Source organism: Podarcis pityusensis, assembly GCF_964106645.2.
Source record: "Podarcis pityusensis genome assembly, chromosome: 14".
Lineage (NCBI taxonomy): Eukaryota > Metazoa > Chordata > Lepidosauria > Squamata > Lacertidae > Podarcis > Podarcis pityusensis.
In genome coordinates this window covers 46,473,784-46,500,869 of record NC_138039.1, presented here as the reverse complement: position 1 = coordinate 46,500,869, position 27,086 = coordinate 46,473,784, and the positions used below count along the sequence as shown (strand labels likewise).

The 27,086-nt window shown below is 45.6% G+C and overlaps 1 protein-coding gene across 10 annotated transcripts in view; it reads right to left on the bottom strand.

Annotated features, from left to right (window-relative positions):
* The window catches only part of CELF6 (CUGBP Elav-like family member 6), a 168,023-nt gene that overhangs the window by 2,609 nt on the left and 138,328 nt on the right, over nucleotides 1-27,086 (bottom strand). For 6 of the 10 annotated variants that reach the window (XM_080980434.1, XM_080980436.1, XM_080980442.1 and 3 more), the window contains 7 exons: nucleotides 22,652-22,795; nucleotides 19,924-20,068; nucleotides 19,343-19,492; nucleotides 17,648-17,710; nucleotides 14,114-14,194; nucleotides 10,872-11,015; nucleotides 5,425-5,580 (listed from right to left, as the gene is read on the bottom strand). In XM_080980434.1, coding sequence (XP_080836560.1) covers nucleotides 5,453-5,580; nucleotides 10,872-11,015; nucleotides 14,114-14,194; nucleotides 17,648-17,710; nucleotides 19,343-19,492; nucleotides 19,924-20,068; nucleotides 22,652-22,795 — 855 coding nt within the window. In that variant the 3' untranslated portion in view covers nucleotides 5,425-5,452. Of the gene's footprint in view, nucleotides 1-1,681; nucleotides 1,788-5,424; nucleotides 5,581-10,871; nucleotides 11,016-14,113; nucleotides 14,195-17,647; nucleotides 17,711-19,342; nucleotides 19,493-19,923; nucleotides 20,069-22,651; nucleotides 22,796-27,086 lie in introns of all 10 variants that reach the window. The other 4 variants (XR_013979234.1, XM_080980437.1, XM_080980438.1 and 1 more) reach the window with 4 other exon arrangements.

The window sequence follows — 27,086 nt, the reverse complement described above, 5'->3', positions numbered from 1 at the left end:
ATAAAAATAAAAATGCAATTTATCCCAACAGCTCCATATACAGAACAAGTTTCCTGGAGCAAGATGGTCAATGTATTGTTGCCAAAATTCACATAACTGCTGCTAGAAGCTAGCATAGCAACTGCAGGAGGCCAGGGATGTCATATTGGTTGAGATTTGTCTTAGTTTAAAGGGGTGGGGCCAAGAGGGAGGGGCATGACCTGAGAAAGAGAGGGAGGAGCCAAGAGCTCCCTATGTGATGGAACTGGTGACCATCTTGAGCAGCTTTCGTTCTTGATGCATTCCTGCCCTATTAGGAGCATATATGCAGATCCACGCCATACATTTAAAGCACATGCCTTCCCCCAAAGATTTCTGGGAACTGTGGTTTCCCCCCTCACAGAGCTATGAACTTCAAGCAATCGTAACACACAGCAGTTCCCACAATCCTTTGGGAGAAGTCATGTGCTTCCAATGTGTGCTTTAATAGGATTTAGACCAGGTCAGAAGATTTGTCTATGTAGTCCAGTATATTGTCTACTCTGATTGGCAGTGGTTTTCCAGGGATCTTGAGCAGAACAGAATATTTCCCACCCCTGCTACCTGGTCCTTTTAATTGAATTTTGAAGGACTGAACTGAGGATCTTTTGCATTAAAATTATATGCTCTCTCGTGAAATGCTACACCAGTAACACTCTCCTGCTCCTCTGCTAAGGTACCACACTCCATGCCTGCAATCAGGACTAGGACCTTTTCTATGCAAAAAGAAAACGAAACAGAACAGGGCCTTTGTTTGCTTTACATATCTTTTATCCTGGAGTAGGCGATCTGGGTTCATTATCTCCAATCAGGAACGTGAGAAGCTACCATACAACAGGTCAGGCCACTGGTCCATCTAACTTAGTATTTTCCACACTAACCTTCCCTGACCTAATGCCTTCCAGCTGTTTTGGACTACAACTTCCATCAGAAGCAGCCAGGATGGCTGATGGTCATGGATGATGCGGATTGTAGGCTGAGACATCTGGAGGACACAGGATTGAAGAAAGATGGCCTACACTCACTGGAAGCGACTCTTCAAGGGTTCAGACAGGTTTCTCCCAACCCTGCTGAAGATGTGACTGAAGAGACTGAACTTGAGATGTTTTGCATACAAAACATGTGTTTTCCAACAATCAAGGAGCATTTGTTGTCAATCCTTAGCAGTGAAGCCTTCATGCTCTTGAGACTGTGGAATGCTTGAATTTCCACAAGCATTGGGGTAATATAGAGACTCTAAATTATGCTGGGATGCCCGGAGGGTGGGGGGTGGGGAGAGCTAGCACAACTTGGTGTTTCTTGTGCAGGACTGAGTTACTCAGCCATCATCATCACACAGTAAATATAGAGGGCACACACATCAATTGTCACATCACAACAAAGAGAAAAGGAGGTACAAAGAAGGACAAAGTAGAGTTTATGGGCTCAAAAAATCCACAACTAGTAAAAGACTGACCAATCAGCACTCCAAAAACTATCCACCATGGGCATCAATATGGCACTGCACAACCGCCAAAAAGAGAGGAGGAAGGGGTGGGAAGAAGAACTAATAAAAATAAAGCAGAGATGTAGAAAGATCAACGTCAAGTTCATGCAACAAGATTACAACCGGCCACATGGCGTCATCGAGAAGGACGATGACAACATTAGTTAAGTCACTTACAGTTTCAGATAATTTGGGAGGGAGAGTTTTTGTTTGGGTCTCCCATAACAGCTAGAGGGTTGCTAGGCAACTGTGGGGTCATCCTTGGAGCTATGATTGGCCTGGTCTGGTTAGAGACAAAGTAGTGGATGGGTTGGAGGAAACAAAAATATAAAAGAAAAGATGAATCGGTTTGATGCGAGTTCTCAGTATTAATGGTCATTGCTTCTTCTGATAGCTGCAAAACGGAGCAGGAGTCCTCTGAAGTCATATTCACATGGTATATCTAAAGCACCGAGAAAGTACTTTAGCAGTCATGGGGAATCATGAGAACTGTAGTTTGTGCAGGGCGCTGGGAAGTCTAGGTCTCTGAGGCCAGCCCCCTTCACAAACTACAGTTCCCAAGATTCTTTGCAGGGGAGCCATGACTGCCAAAGTGGGGAAAAAGTGTTTTAAATGTTTGGTGAGCCTGAAAATAGCTTCCTTCAGTAGGCCAATGAATTGCTGGGGAAGATGAGCACAGGGTGCTACTGCTTTCATGTCCTATTCTGGGCATCCCATAGGCCAGGGGTGGGTAATCCATGACTCTCTAGGTGTTGAACTACAACTCCAAGCATTCCTGACTGTTAGCAGGGGCTGGTGGGAGCTGGGAGCCCAACAACGTGTGGTGGGGGGCACAGCATCCTCACCCCTGCTGTAATAGCAGATGGGCCTCTGGTTGGTTCCAACAGATCTGTTCTCATGCTATTGCATCCTGCAGCCCTCTGTGGGATTTCACTCTTGCAAACTGCTTGCAGTGGGTGTGCAACTTACACTGCAATTCTATACACATCTACGGAGAAGTTAATTCCACAGAATTTCCAGATAAGTAGGTATAAGATTGGGACGTGGGTGGCGCTGTGGGTTAAACCACTGAGCCTAGGACTTGCTGATCAGAAGGTCGGCGGTTCAAATCCCCACGATGGGGTGAGCTCCCATTGCTCGGTCCCTGCTCCTGCCAACCTAGCAGTTCAAAAGCATGTCAAAGTGCAAGTAGATAAATAGGTACCACTCTGGCAGGAAGGTAAATGGTGTTTCCGTGCGCTGCTCTGGTTTGCCAGAAGCGGCTTAGTCATGCTGGCCACATGACCCGGAAACTGTACACCGGCTACCTCAGCCAATTAAACAAGATGAGCACCACAACCTCAGAGTCGGCCACGACTGGACGTAATGGTCAGGGGTCCCTTTACCTTTACCTTTACCTAGGTATAAGATTGTAGCCATAATAATCATACAGCCTAAGCCATGACTCACGCAAAAACTGGGGAGATTTGCATCATGCATTTAAAGCACACCCAACCATAATCCATAGAACTGTAGAGTTGGAAGGGACCCCGAGGATCATCTAGTCCAACCCCCTGCAAGGCAGGAATTTCAACTAAACCATCCATGACAGGTGGCCATCCAGTCTCTGCTTTAAAACCTCCAAGGGAGGAGAGTCCACAACCTCTCACAGCAGTCCGTTCCACTGTTGAACTGCTCTTACTCTCAGAAAGTAAGAGCACATTGAAAGCTCATGATTTCCCCCAAAGAATCCTGGGAACTGTAGTTTTCTCACACAGAGCTACATTCACTCTGTTCCCAGGATTCATGTGATTTCAGTGTGCATTAAAGGTAAAGGGACCCCTGACCATTACGTCCAGTCGTGGCCGACTCCGGGGTTGTGGCGCTCATCTCGCTTTATTGGCCGAGGGAACCGGTGTACAGCTTCCGGGTCATGTGGCCAGCATGATAAACCTGCTTCTGGCAAACCAGAGCAGCGCACGGAAATGGTGTTTACCTTCCTGCCGGAGCGGTACCTATTTATCTACTTGCACTTTGATGTGCTTTCGAACTGCTAGGTTGGCAGGAGCTGGGACCGAGCAATGGGAGCTCACGGGGATTCGAACCGCCGACCTTCTGATCGGCAAGTCCTAGGCTCTGTGGTTTAACCCACAGCACCACCCGCGTCCCTTCAATGTGCATTAGGCATGCTTTAAATGCATCGTGTGGATCTTTTGGTTCAGTTTAACTCTGCAGCTCATTTACACACTGCCATGATATGGTTAAATTGAGTGTTTCTTTTCTCTTTTTTGCAGTGGCGAGGGGCTTGTGAATGCAACTCGCCTCGCCCTGGAAACCCCCTCAAACTATGTACCGAGCCAGGAGGTGGTAAACAAATTCATGATGACTTCAGACTACCCCAATCAGATCAAAACATTTGATTTAATTAGCATTTGAGGTGGACTTTTAAGGGTGGCATGTTGTTGGATTTTAGCCTTTAAGTCACCCCAAGGGTCTGTTTCAGGCCAAAAGGCAGGGTAATAATGGCTTCAACAAATAAACACATGTTTTCTGTTTGGTCCTCTTGCCATGATTTTGAACACAGCAACTTGGGTATATTGGCTTCAATAGAACCACATAATCATGCTTTAGATTTTACCCTTTCATTGGTCTGAAGACATGTTAGATTATCTTCCTTCCTTCCTATTTACAGATTTAGGTTTTGGCCACAGATATTCTATTCTTGTCTCTTTGTACATAACTATGAAAGCTTTTGGATGTGAAGTTATTGGATGACTTGACCTATTGGTAATTTTATGCTCATTTAAATTTTGATGCATGTTAAATGAACTGTTTGTTGTTATTTTTTTCAGTGTAGTGATATTATACGTTTTATTTTTATGTACTGATATTGTACCACTGTTTTTAGACTATCTTCTACGTGTGAACCACCTTGGGTGCAGATTATTTGTGGATCAACTATGACACTCAACAACTTAAACAATGTGATACACAAGGGTCCCGCTATCGGAACACTCATTATCCAAAATCTCTGTTATCTGAATAGAAAAAATTATGCCCGAACCTTGCTACATGAACAACTGGTTCAGATAGCCGAACAGTCAAAGTTTGCCCACTTCCTTAGTTCTTTGTGTTCTGCTGGCTGGTGGCCATTTGGGGCAGAAAACCAGGGAGGGAGGGAGAGAGATTGGACAAATCAGGGAGCTGGAGGGATTGAACAAATAAGTTTTCCCTTTGTTTGGCTTCTGCTGATTGGCTGCAACAGTTTCAGGCAGAGATCAGGGAGGGAGCATGGACAAACCACAGATTAGGAATGTTCCCATAGGAAATCATGGACATCACCAGCTTGTTATGCAAACACTCACTTAACAAACAATTTCCCGAGAACGCATTGTGTCTGGAGAGTGGGACCTGAACATATCTGTCTCATATCTGTTCATTTACTGTGGTTTTATATTAGTTTTTATCTTATTGGTATCCTACGGTTTGGTTTGTTTGTATTATGGTTTTAAGATATGCTGGAAACCTCCATGGGATTACTGTGTAACGAAGATTGGCTGATACATTAGGTCAATAAATAAAAAAAATAAATTCATTCTATTTGGATTGGGGTCATTCTCTATGCCTAAAGACAAACAATAAGGATCATTGACAGTGTACATTATTAGAATAATAAACCATTGAAAGTTTATTTGGGTAAGTCCATCCCCTATGTGAAGGCTATGCATCATTTATTACCTTTTAGCTTATTCTCATGCGATGGACATGGGCTGGGCCAAAATGCACTGTATTTGCTGTTTTGAACTAGACACACCATTTGTGGTTTTTCGCTCCATTTTCCTCCAGGTTTAACACCAGCCTTGTGGCAAAAGCTTGAGGAAGGCTAATCCCTTTTCCTGCTGGTAGTGTAGCTGGGACAGTCTTGCCTGCCAATGTCTTACCTGCTTTCAGGGCCAAGGTGAACACGGGTCAGTAGGGTCTGTTAGCATCTTTTGGCCGCTTTAGTTGGACCTTTAGCCTCTTCATGCCGATCTGGAAGCCGTTCATGGCCTGAATGGCTGCCTGAGCACTAGTTGGATTGTCAAAACTGACGAAACCTGGGATGGGTCAAGGGGGAAAGTGGGGTGACAGGGGGTGAGAACAGAGAAGGAAAGGAAGGACACAGTTCAGCACCAAGGACAGCAGCAGCCCTCCCTGCATGTTGCTGTTTCACTGCAAGCCTTTCACAGAAAATAGATCCTGAGGAACTCAAAACATTTGACTGTCGGAGCTAGCGGGTTGCTTAAGAGCAGGTTCCTCAACCTGGTGCCTTTCAGATGCTTTGGACAGCAACTCTCATTAGCCCCAGCCAGCACAGCCATACTGGTTGGGGCTGATGGGAGTTTGTTACTCAAAATGTCTGGAGGGCACCAGGTTGGGGGAAGCTGCTCTTAATGGTGATGGCTGGATGGGCTTGTAAAGGGCTGGTGGAAGTTGTCCTCCAAAACATTTGAAGTGGACTAAGTTGGGGAAGGCTGTTTTAGGCCACTGTTCACTTTCCAGCCACACAAGATTCTTCTTTAACAATGGTCATTGAAAGCAAAATTTAAGTAATCCAATCCATTTAACTCATGGAGTCTAGGTTTGGTTTTGGGTCACCTGGGGTGTTGTGTGGACATGGAGGAAAACCTTAAAGCAGGCATCCCCAACCTGAGGCCCTCTAGATGTTTTGGCCTACAACTCCCATGATCCCTAGGTAACAGGACCAGAGGTCAGGGATGATGGGAATTGTAGTCCAAAACATCTGGAGGGACGAAGGTTGGGGGTGCCTGCCTTAAAGCCAAAATACACCATCTTTTTTCACTGCAATGAGAACATCTTTGATGTATTTTAATATTCTTTTGGAAGCCGCCCAGAGTGGCTGGGGAAGCCCAGCCAGATGGGTGGGATATAAATAATAAATTATTATTATTATATTATTATTATTATTATCATTATCTTATAATCATGGCCTGCTAGTTAACTTCACAGGGTCTTGGTAGTTTAGGAAGAACTTCCTGACAGTAAGAGCTGACAGTAATGTTCTTTAGGAAGAACATTAGGAAGAACTTCCTGACAGTAAGAGCTGTTCGACAGTGGAATTTGCTGCCAAGGAGTGTGGTGGAGTCTCCTTCTTTGGAGGTCTTTAAGCAGAGGCTTGACAACCATATGTCAGGAGTGCTCTGATGGTGTTTCCTGCTTGGCAGGGGGTTGGACTCGATGGCCCTTGTGGTCTCTTCCAACTCTAGGATTCTATGATTCTATGATTCTAGTCTGCAGAATGTTTCTAACACACTTCAAAATAATGTATTGACATGTACTCACTCAACGGGACTTTGAAAAGTTTGGAAGGATGTGCTAACCATTTGAGAATATGCTGAAATGGCTGTATAATTCGTTTGCCCTTTCAACATCAAAATAAGCTGAAGCAGTGTTTGAGCAAGCCCTTACTTTATTTTTGATCTTAATACATAAAAGATCCAGCGCAGGACAAAAGTCTGCATTCCTTTTAGAAAAACCCAGCAACAGTTGCATTGCTTAATTTTTTTATTTTTTTTAATCTATAGCCACAACATTTATTCAGTAAGTAATGACTGACAGGGGATGTGAGAGAGAAGTGACCCTGGAGGTGCGTGGCACCCACAGCACTCACTCAAAAATTCAGAAGTGCCCATAGGCCTGAAAAGGCTGCCAACCCTTAATCTGAAATATTTGCATACTGTCCTTCCATTAAGAAATCCCAGAGCACTTTACAGTAACTAATGCAAACACAAGAAAAGGCCATGCTAAAAGCAAACCCAGGAAAGACATTGCCACAGGTGTCAGGTGAGTCTCCCTAGGGAAAGAGGTGCATAAGCTGATGGATGGAGAGGAGAGAGACCCTTTCTAGCTATGGCCCCTTGCACATGCACCTCTTCCCCTAAGGAGGCATACCTGAAGAAGATCTTACATACAGGCAAGTTGATGCGACAGAAAACATCTCCTCAATTATCCGGGTTGCAAGCTGCATAGGGTCCTACGATGTAAGCACCCACCCTTTGCATTGTATTTGGGAAAGGACTGGAAGCCAATGAAGCTCTTTAAGCACCAGCAGGATGTGATCCTGATCCTCAGTTCCAGACATTAGCTTAGTGGCTCTGTTTTGAACAAGGTAGTCTGCAAAGCCAGTCCCATGCATTGTTGCGGTCTGCTTTCCCCCAACCTGTGGTCTTTCAGAGTTTCTGGGCGGCAATTCTCACCATCCCTGACTGATGGAACTTGTACTTCAAACCATCTGGAGGGTACCAGGTTGCAGGAATGGCTACTGTAGTCTATGGTGCCATTACATCAGCTGTGTGGGCGAGGCTAGGTACCAGATTCACAGCTGGCTCCAGATTTGAGGCAAAGTGCCCGCTGGAAGACACGCCTTTACATCTGCCCACTGGCAGGCTTAATCTGGCAGTGGTGCAGGCATCAGCACTGCCTTTGATGAGCACCAGGCAGCCCTCGGTGGGTAGGAGGTTCATTTTAACCTTCCACAATGCATTGGAGTGATGCTACATCAGTGACACTGCAGGAAATGAAAAGAGTAGTTCTCAGACTAAGCTCTGTGTGTGTGTGTGTGTGTGTGTGTGTGTAGTGGACAGACAGGCATAAGTGGTGGACCTTGCTGGTGTGTTGGTGTAGGATGATCTCAACTGCTGGTGCTGGATTTGGCCAGACGTGCAGGGCCTTGCAGCTAAGAAATATTCAGGCTACGCTAGACAATGAACTTTGGCTTCCGAAACTCCCAAGCTGGTGGCTGTAAGTTAAATTAAGTGGTCAGACTTTATTTGCAGCAACATGAGGTGCAAATTATGCTTGCAAAGCAACACCTCCATTGCATTTTTGTATGGGGTCTTCTAATTTGAGGCCTTAGATTAGTGCCTACTCTGCATATTAGTAAATTTGGCCCTCCATTTTCTTTTTGATACTTACAAATGAATTGCTTTATGATTTGGTTTAGTAACTTCCCAGGGAGAGAAGTTAAGTTAATGGGCCTATAAATTCCTGCTTTTAAAGTTGGGCATTATGTTTGCCTTTTTCCATTCCACTGGAACCTCACCTGTCATGCATGATTTCTCAAAAATGATTGCTTTGTGGTTTGGAGATGCCTTCAGCATCCCAGGGCGCAATTCATCATGACCTGCTGACTTCTAATCATTTAAGATAGTCAAATATTCTCTGAACAGATCTTTGCCTATCCTAACCTTTGTCCCTCCCTCATTGTTTATATCGATTCTACTAATCATCTGGTCACAATTTATCTCACTGGCGAAAACCAAAGTGAAGTAGACATTGAGCAATTTAGCTTTCATTGTACTGTGGATTACTAGTACTCTTTCCTCTAATGAATGGCCTTTTTTTCCACTTTCTGGATATTTTCAGTGTGTTTATAGAAACTCTTCTGATTGTTCCTAATGCAGTCCCAGGAAATGATCTGAAAGCACTTGAGGCCCCCACCTTGCTGAAACGAAGCTAAACCAATTGGTTTTGTGACGGAAGGAAGGCACGTTAATAATGTAAGAAAATAAGGGTTGCTTCCCACTCCTCCTCAGAGTAGACCCACTGAAGTTAACAGACTTAGAGCATTCATTTAAATGAGTTTATTCTGAGTAGCACTTAGTTGGATACAATATGTAAGTAACATTTCCATAGGGGCAACTGACACTGTGCCCTCCGGATGTGGTTGGACTACAGTTCTCATAATCCCTGACTATCATCCACACTGACTTGGGCAGACAGGAGCTGAGGCCACAGCTTATGGGAAGGGGCCATAGCTCAGTGGTAGAAAATCTGCTTTGCATGCAAAAGGTTCTAGGTTCAATTCCCAGCATCTCTAGCTTGGCCCATGAATGTCCCCCACCCAAAACCTTGGAGAGCTGCTGCCAGTCAGTCCAGGTAATATTGAGCTAGATCAGGAGTAGGCAACCTAAGGCCCAGGGGCTGGATGCAGCCCAATCGCCTTCTAAATCTGACCCGCGGACGGTCTGGGAATCAGTGTGTTTTTACATGAGTATAATGTGTGCTTTTATTTAAAATGCATCTCTGGGTTATTTGTGGGGCATAGGAATTTGTTCATATCCCCCCCCCCAAAAAAAATATAGTCCGGCCCACCACATGGTCTGAGGGATGGTGGACTGGCCCATGGCTGAAAAAGGTTGCTGACCCCTGAGCTAGATGGACCAATGGTCTGAATCTGTAAAAGGCAGCTTCCTGTCATCTAGAGGGCACCGTGTTGACTACCCCTGCTCAGATATGTGGCACTAAAAGGATGAAACAGCCCATGATAGCCTTGTGAACCAAGACGGAATGCCCCATTCCTAAACTACTGTATCATTATCAAAGACCAATTTTTTTTACACTTGGGCAATGTAGCAATTGCCAAAAAAGTGCTTCCAGGTGGCCTGGTTTTACATTACAGTGGTGGCATATACAAGCACCAACCAGCGAAGTTTCTCCAGATGTTGGAGTGGAAACAAACCATATGGGTGAGCCTCATGATTGGATGTTGCCTATAATACTAGTGATGGACACAATTCCTTTAACTCACCTTGAAATTATGAGGGGGGTGGGTTGTGTTCCTTGAGTATACACAAACAATTCCAATTCCACCCCTGCAAGTATTCTTGAGGAACGCTAAAAAAACCCCTACTAATGCCTTTCTTCTCTGCAGTTACCCTCCCTTCCAAAGCAGGTACAAGTTTGCTTGAGCATTGTCCCATCAGTTGTCCCCCAAGGGCTGAACCCTGTCTATCACACCTCCCAAAATCCTAGCTTCAGAGCTTGCTCCTTGGTCTGAGCCACTTGTCTCAGGTATGAGGACCCGCCTGACCTCCTGTTCCCATTCCCTGATTGCTGCTTTTGGGTCATGAATCTGCTCCAGCTCTACTTATGACAGCTGCCCAGGATCCTGGAACTCCACTGCCTGGAGTCTGACTCCTGATGATGCCTGACAATAGTCAACCTTATCCCTCCTTATTCTCCCCTTCTGTCACATCTTATTCTGAAATGTGCAGAATTGCATGTTGGCTCCTGGGAGCTAGAGTTCCTTATACAGCAAAATCCTACTTCCCATCTATTTGTGGTGCGGAGTGCAGGAAGAACACACATGTTTCAGCAGCTACCAACACAATGGAGAAGGGATGTGCGGCTCAGTGACAGAGCATGTGTAAAAGGGCCACGATTCAATCCCTGGCAACTCCAGGTAGGGCTGGGAGAGACCGTAACCCTGGAGAGCCATTGCCAAACAGCATAGACAATACTGAGCGAGACTGACAGATGTTCTGACACAGTATAGGATGACTTCCTATGTTCCTAGAATCTCAAAGGAAGCAGGTCAGCTACTTACCAAAGCATTTACTTTGGTTGGTGGCACGGTCAACAAAGACTTTGGCAGAGATGACGTTGCCGAAAGGCAAGAACATCTGCATAAGTTCTGCATCCCCAAACTCCTGGGGCAGGTGATAAATGAAGAGGTTACAGCCTTCGGGACCTGGGATAATGACAAAGGTGTACACACAAAGGAAAAGACATGTGTTAGCAGCAAAGAGGCCATGCGCAACATGTTTGGCTACTTTCTCACAATGCACTGATTGTTGCAGTTCGCTTATCTGCTAGTTCAGCAGACAAAAGTCTTTTTAAAAATCAGTTCATTGCAATTGTGTTTTTTTCTAATATCCATCAGCTTGCTAGAACATAAAGCTAAAAAGAATCATGACACACCTTGAGCAAATATCTAGGTGTATATTAAAATCAATTCAATCCCAGTTATACAGAGAGTTCTTTCCGAGAATGTCAGAACATGGTCTCAGAATGGCTATAACAGAGTGTCCTTACTCAAATAATAATTTCTAGTTCAGCTGCAGTCCAACAGCTCACCTACACTTCTGTTTGCCCCACTGCTTTCCCCCAGTAAAACCTGTGGTTTAGCACTGAACAGGAACAAAGAGCAGTTGGGTTTTCTGCAGATCGTTGTTTGTTCCGATTTATAACCAAAGAGCGGGTTTTCTGAGGTAAGTGGTGGGACAATGGCAAAATCGCTTGGACCTGGAAAGCATGCAAGAAGCAGAACATTTCTCAGCCCCATGCTGGCTAGGCATGGGACAAGTGGAAGTGTTGAACGAACCCTTAGATCCACACCGAAGAGTCTTGTTATTACCATCAGGGTCAGTCTTTAAGATATAAGGGGATAATTTCTGTATCCTTTCCTTCCTGGCTTTTACACTGGGCCCCTCCAGATGTCCTCTATTAAGAATTCATCAGAATTCATACTCATGATGGCTATGGGGGCAGTTATACACAATCACCACTTGCACCTGTAAAAGTTTTGGGGGCTGTAATATTGCTTCTTTTGCAACAGGTACAGGCCCCATGGTTTCCTGTCAAAACATTCCATGCCACAGATGTTCTAGGGTTGCTGTTTTTTGTCCTGCTTTTGTTGTTTTTAGAGTTGTCCCTCCAGATGGCAATAATTCAACAACTTTGGTGAATCTTTGCATAACAACTAATAAAGCCGAATGATGTGTGGACAGCCCAGTGTCAGTCCATCATCAAAGTGCTATTATTGTGTCAGTGGTATATTACCAAATACACCTGCAAAAGAAGAAGAAGAAGCCTGGAGGGGGCTCTAATCCTACTGCCAAAGGGAAGGAGCCTCAGCTGATCAGTCTGATGAACAACTGGAAGCAGCACAGTCAACAGAAATGACTGTTCGGGCAAATAGAAACAAACCACTAAATCAATAGCAATTGCAGTTGAGACCAAAAGTTTTCAGCCCAGCAAATTAACTTTCTGCAACTTGCAGTTCCCTTGTCTTAAATCAGAAATGTGCTGCTGCTTACCCACTCATTTATTTTGTAAAACCTCCCTAGTTTTATGAAAGCTGCCTACTAGCATTTCTTGACACCCACAAACTGCATAGGGACATGGTGATCTCCTGCTAGTGGAGAGACCACATCAGGGATCAGGAGGATGACCACATGGGATCAGCTGAAGACAGAGACAGCTGCTCTTACAACCTCTTTCTTCTGGTAATCTGCACACTCATCCTCATGGTTTAGAACTATAGTGCCAACTCATCTGTGGGAGAATTTGATGCCTGAAGTGCTCCGATTCCATCTACTTCTAAGGGGAAACAAGGAAATGTATTTCTACATACCTCTCAACATATCTAGGCCTCTGTCCTCACACTTATTCAGCTATGGAGGCACATGCAGAGATGTATCTTTCTTCTCCTGACTGAGGGTTTGCCAACAATGGTGCCCTTCAGATGTTGTGGGCCACACCTCTCATCAACTCCTTCCAGCATGGTTAATGGTCAAAGATGATGGGAGCTGCAGTCCACAACATCTGGAGGCAAGCAAGGAGCATTGCCACATTTAAAGGACACAGTCCAGCCATGCAGAAGGGCTTTGTGAGAGTTGGCGAGGGGTTTATTTCATAGGAGAAGGTTTCAACATTCTGCTTTCTGATGTGATGGAGAACCACGGGGGCAAGGACTGTGAGTCCACCCTGCATGTTCCTTTGTTCATTAATGCATCCCCAAGAGGTCTGACTCATTCAGCACCTCCTCCTCATACTCAGAACTCTGGTGTTGCCTCCTTCCAACTCAACTCTCCATCTTTCTTTTTGTTGTGTTCACCTCATTCACACTTCTTTGTAGTCTTGTTTCTATCTTCTCTTTGCTGAATTTCTGCCACCCCACCCTTCTACCAACCCGCATGTTGATTTAATCATCCAAGTCACTTGCCGTTCTGTCAATATTTGCATATTGTCATCTAATCATCACCAGACCATTTATGTAGCTGTCAGTTTGTACATTACAGATCTCAGGAAGAAGGGGACTGCAAGAAAAGGCTTTTTTTTTTTGTTCAAACATGCATCGAAATGCATTATATGAACTAGTCAGGCATACATCTTTCTCCCTATCAAATCCCAAAAGAACAGCACTGGATAGTCAGGTTTCCTGTTCACAAGTCTTTTAGGGAGTGAGTTGCATTCACATGGTAGGTATTCAGCTGTCATATCTGTTTTAATCTGTCGAGTTCAAGACGGGCTGCAAAAGAAGGCAGAAGAGAACCAGGAACTCACTCCCAGTGGGCTCCCAAGTTGACTCATCTGATGCCATGGTGGTTGAAAGGCAGGTGGCTCCACCCACCTGTCAAAGTGGTTCATGCTGGATGGGGGACCTCAAGATCCAGCCTGCCAGCTGGGTCCTGTTCCTTACCCCTGTCCTATCTAATCCAGCATTTTGTACTCAAAGTGCCCAACCAGATGCCTCTGGGAAGCCTGCAAGCAGGACATGAGCACAAACAGAAATACAGCTATTATTTTAGTGTTTTGAACATTTAGAGTTGCATTTAAATTTGATAGTTTGTTCTACGGAAGGATGGGGAAATCCTTTTTTTTTTTTTAAAGACCCACTTATTTTACATTTATTCATCTTGGTTATTTATTTTGTGTTAGGCCACCCCATCCTGGATAGCAATGGTGATATCAGTCATGCACAAAGCAATTCATTATTGATCCCAGCAGTATGACTCTGCAGTTGCGGGAATCCCTGCTCTCTGAAATGCCCACAACCCATCTTACCTTCTCTCTGCTGCTGGGGGATGATGGGAGCTTGCTGGGGGAAGGCCTGGCTGATTGGTGCATAGGCGGCTGGGTATGCTGCTGGAACACACAAAAGCAGAATGGTCAGGGCAAACAGAGCCTCCTGCTAGTGCTGAGAAAAGTATGGTAAAGCAAAACCAATGGGGGACAAAAGTGGGATGCTCAGCAGTGGATCCTGAGCATGACTCAATTCCAGAGATGTATGCACAGATTACATACAAAAAGATTGCTTTGCTGCCTCCACAATCAAGTTGGCTTGTGCTCATGGAACAGTCCCAAAGAGTACATGACACAGGCCGCTTGTGTGGTTCAGGAGGTCTGAATGAAACCTTTGGAGCTGCGTGAAGCCTAGCACAAAGAGCATTTTAGGCACACCAAATTATGAACGTATTTAAGCCACCTTACACTAGTGTTGTTGGTCCATCTATCCTGGTGTTGTCCACCCTGACAGGCAGTGGCTGTCCTGGGTGTCAGGTAGATGTTTCTCCTGTCCCCTGCTACGTGAGAGCGTTGAGTTGCAAAGGCCAGGGATTAATCATGGGATTTCAGACATGCAAAGCATGGCAGGGGCAGCCAAAATGGTGTCCTCTAGATGCTATTGGTCTCCAACTCTCATCAGGCCCAGCCAACAGAGTCAATGGCCAGGGACGATGGGAGTGGAAGTCCAGCAACATTGGCTTTGACTTCCTCTTCTCTGAACCATGGATGCCCTGGTGCATTACGACTGTAGAGATTCTGGCAGGTCCACCCAAGCATTCTCTCTTCTTCGCATTCTACGAGCGGTTTCTTCATGTTCCAACATATTGTTCCAAGGACTTGCCTTAGATGCAGCCTGACATGCAGGCTGACATGCAGGCTGACATGCAGACTGACCCTGCAGCCTGACATGCAGGGTTGTACATGCCTTCTAATGGGATGTGTATACTGTTTGCCTGAATTGGCATTCTCATTTAAACTAATCACTGGCCAGTGCTGGGGACTTGCTGGTTTGTGGCTGACTAGGCATGTCAGTCCGTCTCTCAGGTATCGTTTCCAGGCCTGACCTCCAGCTTGCAGTGCATAATTGCTTTCACCTTTCCCTGGCAGAAAAAAGGGGTCTAGCTGCCACTTGCCCTGGGACTGCATTGTTGAAGGAAAGCAGAAGTGGAATCTGTTCTCCATTTCTCAAAGGTTTGCTTCTGAAAATGAGGCCTCTAGTTCATTTGCCTCATTTGTAGCAATGTCTAGGATCTGGGTGTGTGTGAAGTTGAGATTGCCTTATAATTGCAAGGTAGCTGAGGGTGGTGGGTGTTTTTCTGTCCTTTAAAAACTTTTCCAGCACTTTTCAACCTCTCTGTCCTTCCTGGCCTGAGAAATCTCCTTGGAGGAGATACCTCTTGATGTCTTCTTCGGGGTTTTGACTGAAGAATAGGACACTGTGGAGGCTGGTGTGATTTCATTTTCTGAAAAAGGGAATCCCTTCCACTTACTTATTTTTTTCTGTATTGATTTCTTTAAAAGGTTAAGAAAAAGACCTCACATAAGAACAATTAACAATGAACATCTGTCAGGAGAACAGCAGACAGCCTCTCTTGTTTCTTATGCTTCCAGAAAAACCCACCTATGGACATCAAGGGGGTTCTTACCAAGTGTGAGCACCCATGAAGAATAAACAGCCACTAACACTCGTCACCTCCCTTGTAAGTAAGGCAGGTACAACAAAACCCTGGCACATTACAAATGTCTTACTTTCTTTAAAACTGTTTATAAACTACTTAGTATTTTTAAAATCTCTAAGTGGTGTACAACCTAAAAACCATAAATATTACCCTAAAAACAAAAATGCAACACAAAACCAGTAAAACAGTAGTATAAAAGTATATATAAAAAAGAATTAAGGGAATTAAAACAAACAACAAACAACAAGATGGTCTGATTTTACAGGTCATGGGAAGCCTGGGCAGAAAGGCAGGCACATGAATGTCACCAAAAATGTACTTCTCCTTTGATAATGTTCAAATGCCATTTCTTCTCCCATGATCTGATGGAAAATGGTTGGGGGGAAACGCAGAAGAAACTTTCAGCACAGCACTACAGTTTGGCTCCATCCATCAACCAGGGAGCTAAGGTGCCAATGGGAGGTCGCATTCTCTGGGGCCCGGGAAGAGAATCATGGCAAGGTGGGAGACCAACTTGGTGCCATCATTTGGGCAGAGAAAGAGCAGCTGCAGGAAGCCTGCTGCCAACTCCCGGTGGTCCTGGGACTACAGAGTTGAAGGGAAGCTTGTTTTGGTTCCATCCATCAGACTGGGACTAAATTCTGCTGGGTTGAGGGGTCAACACACACTGCTCTTGCTGATATGCCCTCTTCTACATAACAGGAAAAGAAGCCCTGCCCTTCATTTCACCCACTCATCAGACTAGCAGTTGACTAGCCCAGCAGTACCATCCATGGGCACAAAAGGACCACGTGTCACCATTAGGACAAATAATGGGCCACTGCTACAGACTGTTGCCTCAATTGTGGCTATTTTGGGGCTTCATATACCATATTTTTCGCTCCATAAGACGCACCTAGTTTTTAGAGGGTGAATGCAAGAAAAAAAATATTCTTTAAAGGGAGTGCTGAGCAGAGTCTGTACGCATCCCAGGCTCTGCTCAGCACTCCCTTTCACGAGCCGCGTGGAATGTGTGTGCGGCGCTTGCAGGCTTTTTCTCCTCGGGGGCTCGTGAAAGGCTCTTGGGAGCTTTTCCGGGAGGTGGGGGAAGGGACAGAGGGGCTAAGCCAGAAGCTAGAACAGCAAGAGGGAGCGCTGCACAGTGATCCCTCTTGCTGGTCTGGCTTCTGGGATAGCCACGCGAAGCCTCCTCAGGGCAGCAGGATGAAGGCTTCCCATGCCCTAAAGAGGCTTTGCACGGCTAAGCCAGAAGCTAGAACAGCAAGAGGGAGCGCTGCACAGCGATTCCTCTCACTGTTCTGGATTAGCCGCGCAGCCTGCATTCGCTCCATAAGACGCACACACATTCCCCTTACTTTTTAGGAGGGAAAAAGTGTGTCTTATGCAGCGAAAATTATGGTAAGTTGCGTTTCAGCTTCTGGACATGTGGAGTTTTCTTTCTGCTGTAGGGGCTTGACATTCTGCCGCTCTCATGGGCAAGACATCCTGTGTTTGCTTGTTCTCAAACACTCCCTTCCTAGTTTCTTTGGCGTGTTTCTTGACACCAAACCTGCAGCAGCTGGGCCCTGATATATTCCACCAAGAACCACCCTTCCTTCCTAGTATAAGACACGTTCCCCCAAAGCTGCCCACTCCTACTTCAGGTGTGCCACAGAATGGAGAAGCCAGGATTCCTTAAGGAGGAGTGGAGAAATTTTATCCATATCCCCACAGCATCCTCCTTGCATCTGGCTCTTTTGCTCATGCTCAACATTATCACAAAGATGCCATGGAAAGATGGAAAGATGCAGGGAAAGAGGGAAAGGCAGACAGAGAGAGGGGAGGCGAGGAGGACAGGCAAAGCAATGTTTGAGACCTGCATAGTGCTGCATGCCTGCGTAGGCTTGTTGGAGGGGGTCTGCCACAGTGGGACTTTGAGCTGGGAAGAGAAAAGAAGGAAGAAGGAAGAGAGTAAGCAAGTGCAACTAAAGGAGAACAGCTTTCAGAGCAGCACAATCACTGGGGCAGGCAGCAAACCACTCGAGATCTCTCCTTGGCTTCCCATTACATTCCTCTTCCTCTGTCGCTCCTCAGAGTCTAGCTACATGTGCCACAAACTACTTGAGAGCAAACTACACAAACTGCATGACACAACTCTGGTTCTTTGATCCAGCTCCTCATCCTCCTGGACCTCTTGGATCCTCTAACTTTTGCCCCATTTGTTACCGTTAATGGCCACATATCTGAGAACAACAGGCTGGGTCCAGTGCAAACATTTGCTCTATGACAATAGGCCTGCTGCCCTTCTCTGTGGACAGAGGAACTCTAAGGACTTGCCCACACCTCCATTTGCTTCCCCTGCCCCTGGGGAAACCTGCAGTTTAGAGCTGACTAGGAACAAATAGGGTTTTCCAGGGATTGTCGTTTGCTCCGATTTAGCGCTAAAGAGCAGGTTTTACAGGGCAAAGAAAATGCAAACGGCTTGGAGATCTGTACCTAGAAAGCACAGGGCAAGTGGAAAACAACCTGGACATGTGTTTTCTAGGCACGTGACAAGCTGGATGAGCCCTAGAATCTCATATCTAGCTCACAGTGAGAAATGGAGGGAACCTGCAGGTTGTAGATGCAACACAGCTCCCTGAGATCTCATCCGCTAAGGAGTCCTTTCCCAACCTGGTGCCCTCCAGGTGTTGCTAGCTTACAACTCCCATCATTGCTCCCCACTGCTCATGCTATCTGGGAATTGTTGCCCAACAACATTTGGAAGGCACCAGGTTGGGAAAGTCTGCAATAAGGCAATGGCATCGTTAGAAGGTTGCTGGAAATTAGTTTTAGCTCAACTACCATTCAACTGAAAAAGGCAGCAGAGGCTTGGACTGTGTAAATTCTCTAGTTGTGACTGACACCAGCTGTGAAACTGGCTTAGGAACCAAGGCAGCCGTGCACTACTTGGTAGCCAAAGGTGAGCAGAAATCCCATGCAGGTGAGTGCATTGAATTCTATCAAGGGAGCAAGCAGAGGTGGAGGACAGAAGGATCTCTCCATTCCTCCTCCATCAGTCCTCTTGGTTTTTCTCCGCTGACTGTAGAGAAAGGGAACCTATTCCTCAGCTCTGTTCCTCTTCCATTTGCCTCCTTGTAGAAAGCTTTTTTCTTTTTTACTAGACTTCTAAGAGGCTGGTGTCCTGCCTTTTCATGCTAGCTGACAAAGAGGAAGCTTCCCATCCAAGGCATCCAGCACAGGACACAGGATACTAGCCTGTTAGCAAAAATAGGTCAGGGTAGTAACTTTTGCAAGCTTAGTTACAAGACTGGACTAAGGAAGGTTGCTTTTTTAAAATGATATATAACCTCCCAAAGTGTATATGCATCAACATAGGGGCATAGTTGCACATAGAGAGACAGGGATGAGTTTCCTGTTTGTTCTTTATACTGCGCCAGCTGGGCATTTAAGTCCTCCTGGGGTCCCAAAGGACTAGTTTTCCTCTTGCAGCCAAATGGTAGGGAGCTTGAACAGCACACCCATTGTTTCCCGCATCCGTTATTATTATTATTTTGGCCAAAAACCTTACCTGGGTATGGATGGATTCCATTGGTGTAAATAGTTTCTGATGCTGGCTGCCCATTGGTCTGTGGTGGGAGAGGGCTGAATCCATTCACCCCGATGGGTGTGGCTATGCTGGGAACAGGTGCTGTGCTGATCCCCGGAGGTGTGCTTGTACCTATGGACCACCAAGAGGTTGGGGAGAAAGAGACAAATTAGAGATGGCCTTTGATGCTGGCTATTTCTCAAACACAGAGGATGGGTGAGGTCTCTGACTGGAACAGGTAGGAATCTGGTTGGTTGAAGTCAGGTGTTAAAAACCAATCCACTTCTTCATCTGGGCTGTTTTGCAGTCATCAAGAGCGAATGAGTCCTGGTCATTGCCAGTTTGGTCCCAAAATGCATATTTGTACGCACACTTTGGCTAGTATGTGCATTACTGTACACGTAACTTCACAGGAGAACTGCACTGCAAAATTTGGAAAAAGTGTGAGCTCTGAATTCTGACCATGTTTTGGTCCATTTTTGTTTTGGAAACTGTCTGTTCTGTATGTCTGCCTTCGAATGTGAACTGAGCTGAATTTCTCTACCATCCCTAGTGGCAAATACCTGATGAGGGTGTCATGGGAGCAGCAACCAACCCGCTGACGTTAAACGCCGCCATCTGTTGCATCTGTGCCGCCGCAATGGCCGCCATGGGGTTGAGGCAAGTTCCTTGTGCTGCAGCCATCAGAGCTGCCTGCTGCTGCATTATCTTAAGGAAAGAAAGACAGGCATGGGGGCAGAGAGAAGGAAAAGAAACGGAGTAAGCAAGAGGGGCAGCAGTGGAGGCGGGGAAGAGAGAGGAGGAGAAGGAACAACCAAGAACAGGAAGCAGAGGACACAGAGGAGGAGGAGGAAGAAGGGGAGAAACAAGAAGGTGCAAGTTAGTTTTGCCTTTGTTACCCAAGAGCCTTTTCCAGCTGTTGACACTGGGCATGGCAGGAATGTAGGAAGATGTCTTATGCTGAGTAGTGTGTCTAACAGTATTGTGTACAACAGCTTTCCCCAAATTGATGTTCTCCAGGTGTTGCAGGACTACAAGTCCCACCAGCCCCCGACAGCACAGCCAACCATCAGCGATGAGGGAAGTTGGTGTTGGAAACATCTGGAGGGTACCATGTTGGAGAAGGCTGGCAATAGGACCCAGGCACCTTATTTCCCTGAGGCACCACCAAGGCAGCTCTCAGGCAAAAGGAGCTTCCAATCAGATACCTGCTATTCTGCTATGCTGCCCATGGAATGGCCAGAGATGGTGCTGCAGTTGTTTCAGTCCAGGAACCAACAGAGGCCTGGCTTGCCCTAACCTCTAGGCTAGATTACTGCAACACATTATACATGCGGCTGCCTCTGATGACGGACTGGAAACTTCCGCTGGTGCAGAATCCAGCCACCAGGTTGTTTACTGAAGCAAAACAGCTTGATCATATAATGCCAATCCCTGGCACACTGCACTGACTGCCAGTTAGTGGGCCAAATTCAAAGTGCTGATGTTGCCCTATAAGGCCTTATGGTTCAGGACCACAATACCTCAAGGACTGCCTCTCTCCATATGAACCTGCCCAGACCCTGAGATCATCCTCTGAGGCCCTTCTTGGTGTGCCTCCTCCATGAGAGGTCCAGAGGGTGGCAACACAAGAACGGGCCTTTTCTGCAGTGGCTCCCTGTTTGTGGAATGCTCTCCCCTGGCGTCTCTATTACGTATCTTCAGGCCTCCATAACCAGGTCTTTGGCTGGTTAAACAATTTGTGGCCTTTCAAACTGGGTGTGTGGGGAACACAGTTTGTTATTATGTTATGTCTTTTTGTTTTGTTTTGTTAGAGCGTTTATTAATTTTCCAATAAAAACATTCAAATCATAATCATAATCCAATAAAATTAAAAAACTAAAATAAAAAAATCCAACTGTCTTCCAAATTTAGTTCTGGTTTTACGGCTTCCCACGGCCTGAACTTCAAAGCAACTCCGAATTCTCAGTCCTGTCTCTCACGATATTTCCATATCCAATTTTATCTCTCCAATTATGTTATGTCTTTTGATACTGTTAACCGCCCTTTGATCCTCAGATGAAGGGTGGTATATGAATTGTTGTAATAATAATAATAATAATAATAATAATAATAATAATAATAATGTTGTTTCAGGCATGGTTCCTTAGTCTAAGTAATAGGGAAAAGCACAGGGTTCCAGCACCTTCATGACTTGTGCAGAAGTGCAGATTTCAGCTTGCCCGACAAACTGCACCTGCCAAAGCCCTCTCTCCTGCACAGCAAGGAAAGCTGAAGGCCCTGTGTCCTCTGTTCCACCTGCATCTGAGTGAGAGAAGGTGCAAGCTGAGCTTTGTGGCCACTTGCCTGCCTGCTCCATAACAGGAACACCAGCCTGCCTTAGGTCTCATCACCAGACCCCTGTCTATCTGCTCTAGACTGATTGGAAGAGTCCTGCAGCTGAATCAGCCCAAAGGCCCCAACTAGTCCAGTATCTTGTTCTCACAGCAGCCAAGCAGCTGCCTATGGGAAGCCTGCAAGCAGGACTTGGGAGTGACAGCAGTGCTCTCTCCACTTGGGTTTCACAGGAAGTGATATTCAGAGGTGAACTGCCTCTGACATAGTATGTATGTATTCTGCCTAATAGCCTTATCATTCATTGATTTATCTAACCTTCTTTTAAAGCCATTCCAACTTGGTGGCTACATGTTACTGGAGCTAATCACGTAGCTTGGCTAAAAACTGTATAGAGGACTGTGATGTTTGCCTCTGACTCTGCAGCCTTCCGCCTACTTCTCTTTGCTATCTGGCAGCAGTTTCCTTTGCAACAGCTATCAGGACAAAGAGCAGCAGCATCTCCTCCAGAGGTTGACACTTCATATCTTCCACCTCCAAACCTCTTTTCTGGGCTCTTAGAGCTGGCAAGGCCTTTTCCTTTGGTGATCTCTCTCCACTGTTGACACTCCTACTCTGTTCAGCTCCCAGCTAATCTTTCAGCTTACACAGGAGTCAGCAAGCCACCTGTGCCCATCAGACATCTTGACTTGTCTTCCCAGTTAATGCAAAACCTGCTTTTCCAAGAAGGCGACCTCCAGATTTTTGGAGAACAACTTCCATCATCCACCCTGGCTGGGGCTGATAGGAATTGTGGTACAAAGCATAGCAGGAGCACCAGCTGTCGTCCTTGGAAGCTGTCTCTGCCATCCAGTGTGAGCTCACCGCCCACCTACAGCTAAGCTAGCCCCCTCTGGCTTGTCCAGTTCTAAATGCGTCCACCTTATAGGGCTGGCAGCGGATTGCAGCATCTCCTACCGCTTGCGTATATGCCCCGTAGGCTCCAAACTGGATCGTCATTGGATTGAAGATCCCCAGCTGTCCTGCCATCTGATGCATCCGCCGAAGGGTCCTCTCCTTGTCTGTGTCAGCAAACTTCACCACCAGGCTGGACGATGCTCCCTAGCAGAGTGGACAGAGAAACAGAGGCACAAACAGAGAGAGTGGGGCAGAGTGTATCCATTGCTCCTGTATGAAGCGGTGGCAGCTGGCACATAATTCACATCCCCCCACCCCCCAGCAAGGACAAGCAATACGGATGATGGCATAAGGATAACAACTAGGGCACATCATTTCTGCTAGAGAGACACAGGCAGGCGTTAGGCTAGCCAAACAGGTGTGCTGAAAAAGTTGTTTGAATAGCTCCTTTGAGAAACTGAATCATAGACTTGCAGAGCTGGGACCACAAGGGTCAACTAGTCCTGCAATGCAGGAATCCTTTTGCCCTACATGGGGCTCAAACCCAGATATTAAGAGTCTCATGTTCTTCCGACTGAGCCATCCTGGCACTTGCATGTAGCAAGATGGTTGTCGTGGACTACAACCCCCAACCCTTGGCCCATTGGCCAAGCCGGGTGTGGACGATGAGAACTGGAGCCCAAGAACACCTGGAAGGACACTGGTTTACAAGCATACCTGCCAATATTTGAAAACCATACTGGTGTTATTTTCTCCTGCCCTTCTCCCCCAGTGATTCAGGGGGCATACATGGCCAATCGTCCTTTGATCTTCACTACAGCCCTGTGAGATTAGTTAGGCTGAGAGTGATTGGCCCAGGATCACTTCAGTGGGAGGAGAACCAGGGTCTCACCAGGTGGAAGTTCAAGACATTAGCCGCTACATGGTACTGGCTCTCTGGGGATTTTGGCCTGGCCTCCTGAGCTCCCTGCCCATGCCCCTGGTCCCGCTCCCACTACCCCGGCCATGGTCACCAGTCAACCATCTACAAAATTAGGGTTTAAATAAATTAGAAAGACATTTGTAAATAAAAGGACACAACAAGCAAATAAGCTTCCATTTACCTCTGGGCTCAGGCAAACTGGAAAAAGTAAAACCTCTGTATGCAGTGCTTTTTTCTGGGGGTACTCAAGAGTACACAGTACTAGCAGCTGCACCCCCACCCCCCACCACGTTAAAAGTGTGGCACTTACTGTGACAACCATGGTGAGTACCAGCACCTTTTTTTCCTAAAAAGAAAGTACTGACCTCTGACCTCTTTCATCTACCAAAATCCTCCCACAACAGAAACTCTCTCCTCTTTTGCAACCAGTCAGCCTGGATGCATGGCCAAGGTGGCAAAATTAAAACCAGCTGATTCATAAGCAGAACCTGCAACAAAATGTTGCAACGTTTGAGTATTTCCATGTTCCAGGCAGGCAGGCATTTATGCTGGCCTCCTCCTCCAGCTGAGCACTCTATTCTCCATGGCTCCCTCATAGTTTTGTAGTTTTCTTTTTTTGATATTTCTGGCCATTGAGCATTCTCACTTCTCATTTAGCTGTTCTGGTTTATTTTTTATTTTTAAAGAGTTATTGGTACTTGTACAAATACAATGATGATCAACGAATGTTCACAAATGTGGGACTACTTTTAAAACAGCATCCTCTGTATTGTACCGTATTTTTTACTCTACAAGACACACCAGACCATAAGAAACACACCTAGTTTTTGGAGGAGGAAAACATGAAAAAAAATATTCTGAATCCCAGAAGCCAGAACAGCAAGAGGTATGTCAGGCTAGGCTATCCCTCTTGCTGTTCTGGCTTCTGGGATAGCCGCGCAAAGGCTGCATTAGTTCCATAAGACGCACACACACTTCCCCTTACTTTTTAGGAGGGGAAAAGTGTGTCTTATAGAGCAAAAAATACGGTAATTTATTCTATTTGTAAGCCATCCTTCAACTTGAAGTTTCCCAGGACAGTGCACAAAGAATTCATTGAAATCCAGCACAGGTTGTATCCAATGCAGTGATATATTTGATGTGCTGTGGGGCATCATAGTGCAAGGGAAAACATTACCAAAGATTTTCTGCAACAGATTTCACAAGAAGAATCAGCTCCAGTGCAATAAGCTTCCTCTAGTGCAATTGCACTGGATTCCTTCCTTTGAACAACCTTTAAAGTCTGCCATCCACTAGCACAAGAGCTCTTGTGCTCATGAACAAACAATGCTGGCCCCCTTGGTACTTTGTTATGGGTGCTGACTGTTAGCAGGAGATGCCTGGCAGTGCTATGATTTCCTCCACACAGCAAACTACAGTTCTCAGGATTCTTTGTGTGCAGGGGAAGCCATGACCGTTAGAGTGGTATAAGAGTTCTTTAAATGTATGGTGTAGATGAAGAAGTCCTTCTGGAAAAAAGTTTTTGAGGAGGGACGGATAAGGCACTTGGACTTTGAACCTCTGAAAATGTATTTCTTTAACCTCAGTCACCTTAGCGGGATGTGAGGAGATTCAGAAACAGCAAAGCATCTCCTCTGCTCCTCTGAGTATTTATCCCATCTCTTTGATTTCAATAGAGTGAGATAATTGTGATTAGCACGTACCATTGTGCGTGCGTGAGGGCCCCCCCTCTCTAAAGGCTGCTGCTGTTCCAACCAACCACACCAGATCAGAGTTCATCTTCAGCACAGCTTCCCTGCCAGGAGCAATCTCTGATCAATGCAGACCTCTTTTATAATCACGGCTGGTTCCCTGGGCTCTTTCCCCTTTCTTTCGCCTTCATTTAGAACTGTGACCTTCATTGTTAATTAAATGGCAGTTTTCTCAAGCCAGTGATTGAATTACCTCCTAACACCTGCCTAGAGAGCACAGCTGCTGATCAGAATAAACGATGGGCCCTGCGTTATTTTTACAACAAGTGATTTGATCCCCGAGATTCTGATCCAATCAAAGAGAGGATAAATTAGCCGGTGATTGGATTAAGGAGAAAAACACTGTCTTGTGAGGGGTGGGGGCCTGCTCTGTGGGGCTACCCTTTTCTATATGGCTGTGAGCGGCTCCTGAGATTGCTTGTCTAGTTTTGTTTTTAAGGAAAGAAAATGTTATTTCCATAAGGCACTGTCTCTGAGAAATTGCTTTATTGCTTGAGGTGTGGAACCTCAGTCCCTGGGGGCCAAATTCAGTTCTTTGGGACTCTCTGACTGGTCCTCAGGACCAAAACCCTCTTTAAAACTTGCTGCCAATTGAAATCTTTTCATCCAACCTATCTCATTGGGGCAGCTGTGAGGATAAAATGGAGATGACAGAGAACAGCAAATTTCAACTAGTCATCCTGTTCATGCAAAGTTTATCTGCTAGCCTCGTGCAAGGGAACTCCCCTTCCCTCTCCTTCCTCCATGTGCCCCCCCATGTTGTCTGGGTTTTCTTGCAATCCCACCCCCCTCTGAGCAGAGGCACAGGGCGAGGAAAGGGAGGAAAAGTTCTGTTGAGCAAGCAGAATTCCTTGCAGGAAGGGGATAACTTGTTAGGGAATCACTCTGCAAAGAAACAAGTAAAAGTTTCTAGAAGGTTCCAGAGGAAAGGAACAACATGCAGAATTGTAAAGGTGTGAAAACCCCAATGGAAATAGTTTTTTTCAAAAACGAAGGGGATAGTTCAGAGCCTGTGAATCCAGAATCGTATCATTCTGTTATTGGAAGTTTATTGTATATTTCACAATGGAGCAGTTCAGATTTCTTATTCTGTTGGAATTCTGAGTAGACTTGTAAGTAATCCTATTGAAAATACATGGAAAGGACTAAAATGCATTTTTCGTTTACAAAATACACTTGACTGTTGTTTAAAATTATCATCTTCAGGATCAGAAGTTCATTCATTGATAGTGGTTGGGCAAAAAATCAGTGTCTAGGATAGTGTTTCAGTTTGGTAATTCTTTGGTGGAATGGAAGTCCAGGAAACAAGGGATTGTAGCCACTTCTTCCACGGAAGCTGAATACACTGCTCTATCAGACTTATGTAATAAATTGAAGTACTATGTACAGATTCTCAATGACTTAGGTGTAAAATGTAATTATCCAGTACAAGTACGGGAGGATAATCAGGCAGTCATTGCAATGGTGGAGTTTGAACTGTTTAAAGGTAGAACAAAACACGTGGAGATTAAATATCAAAACGTAAAAGAAAATGTGAAGCAAAATCTGAAAAAGCTACAATATTGTGAAAGCAGGCAAAATGTGGCAGATGTATTTACAAAATTGCTTATGTTTGAAAGACATGCACAACTAGTTGAGAAGTTAGGAATTGTGTTGCATGGTGTGCAAATACTTTGTATATGTTCATAATACTGTTTTGTTTCTGTGCGACTGAGAGGGGGTGTAAGGGAATCGTTCTGCAAAGAAACAAGTAAAAGTTTCTAGAAGGATCCAGAGCTTTTCCTTTAAATTTGGGAGTGGCACTCTGATCTTAATTAGTGTC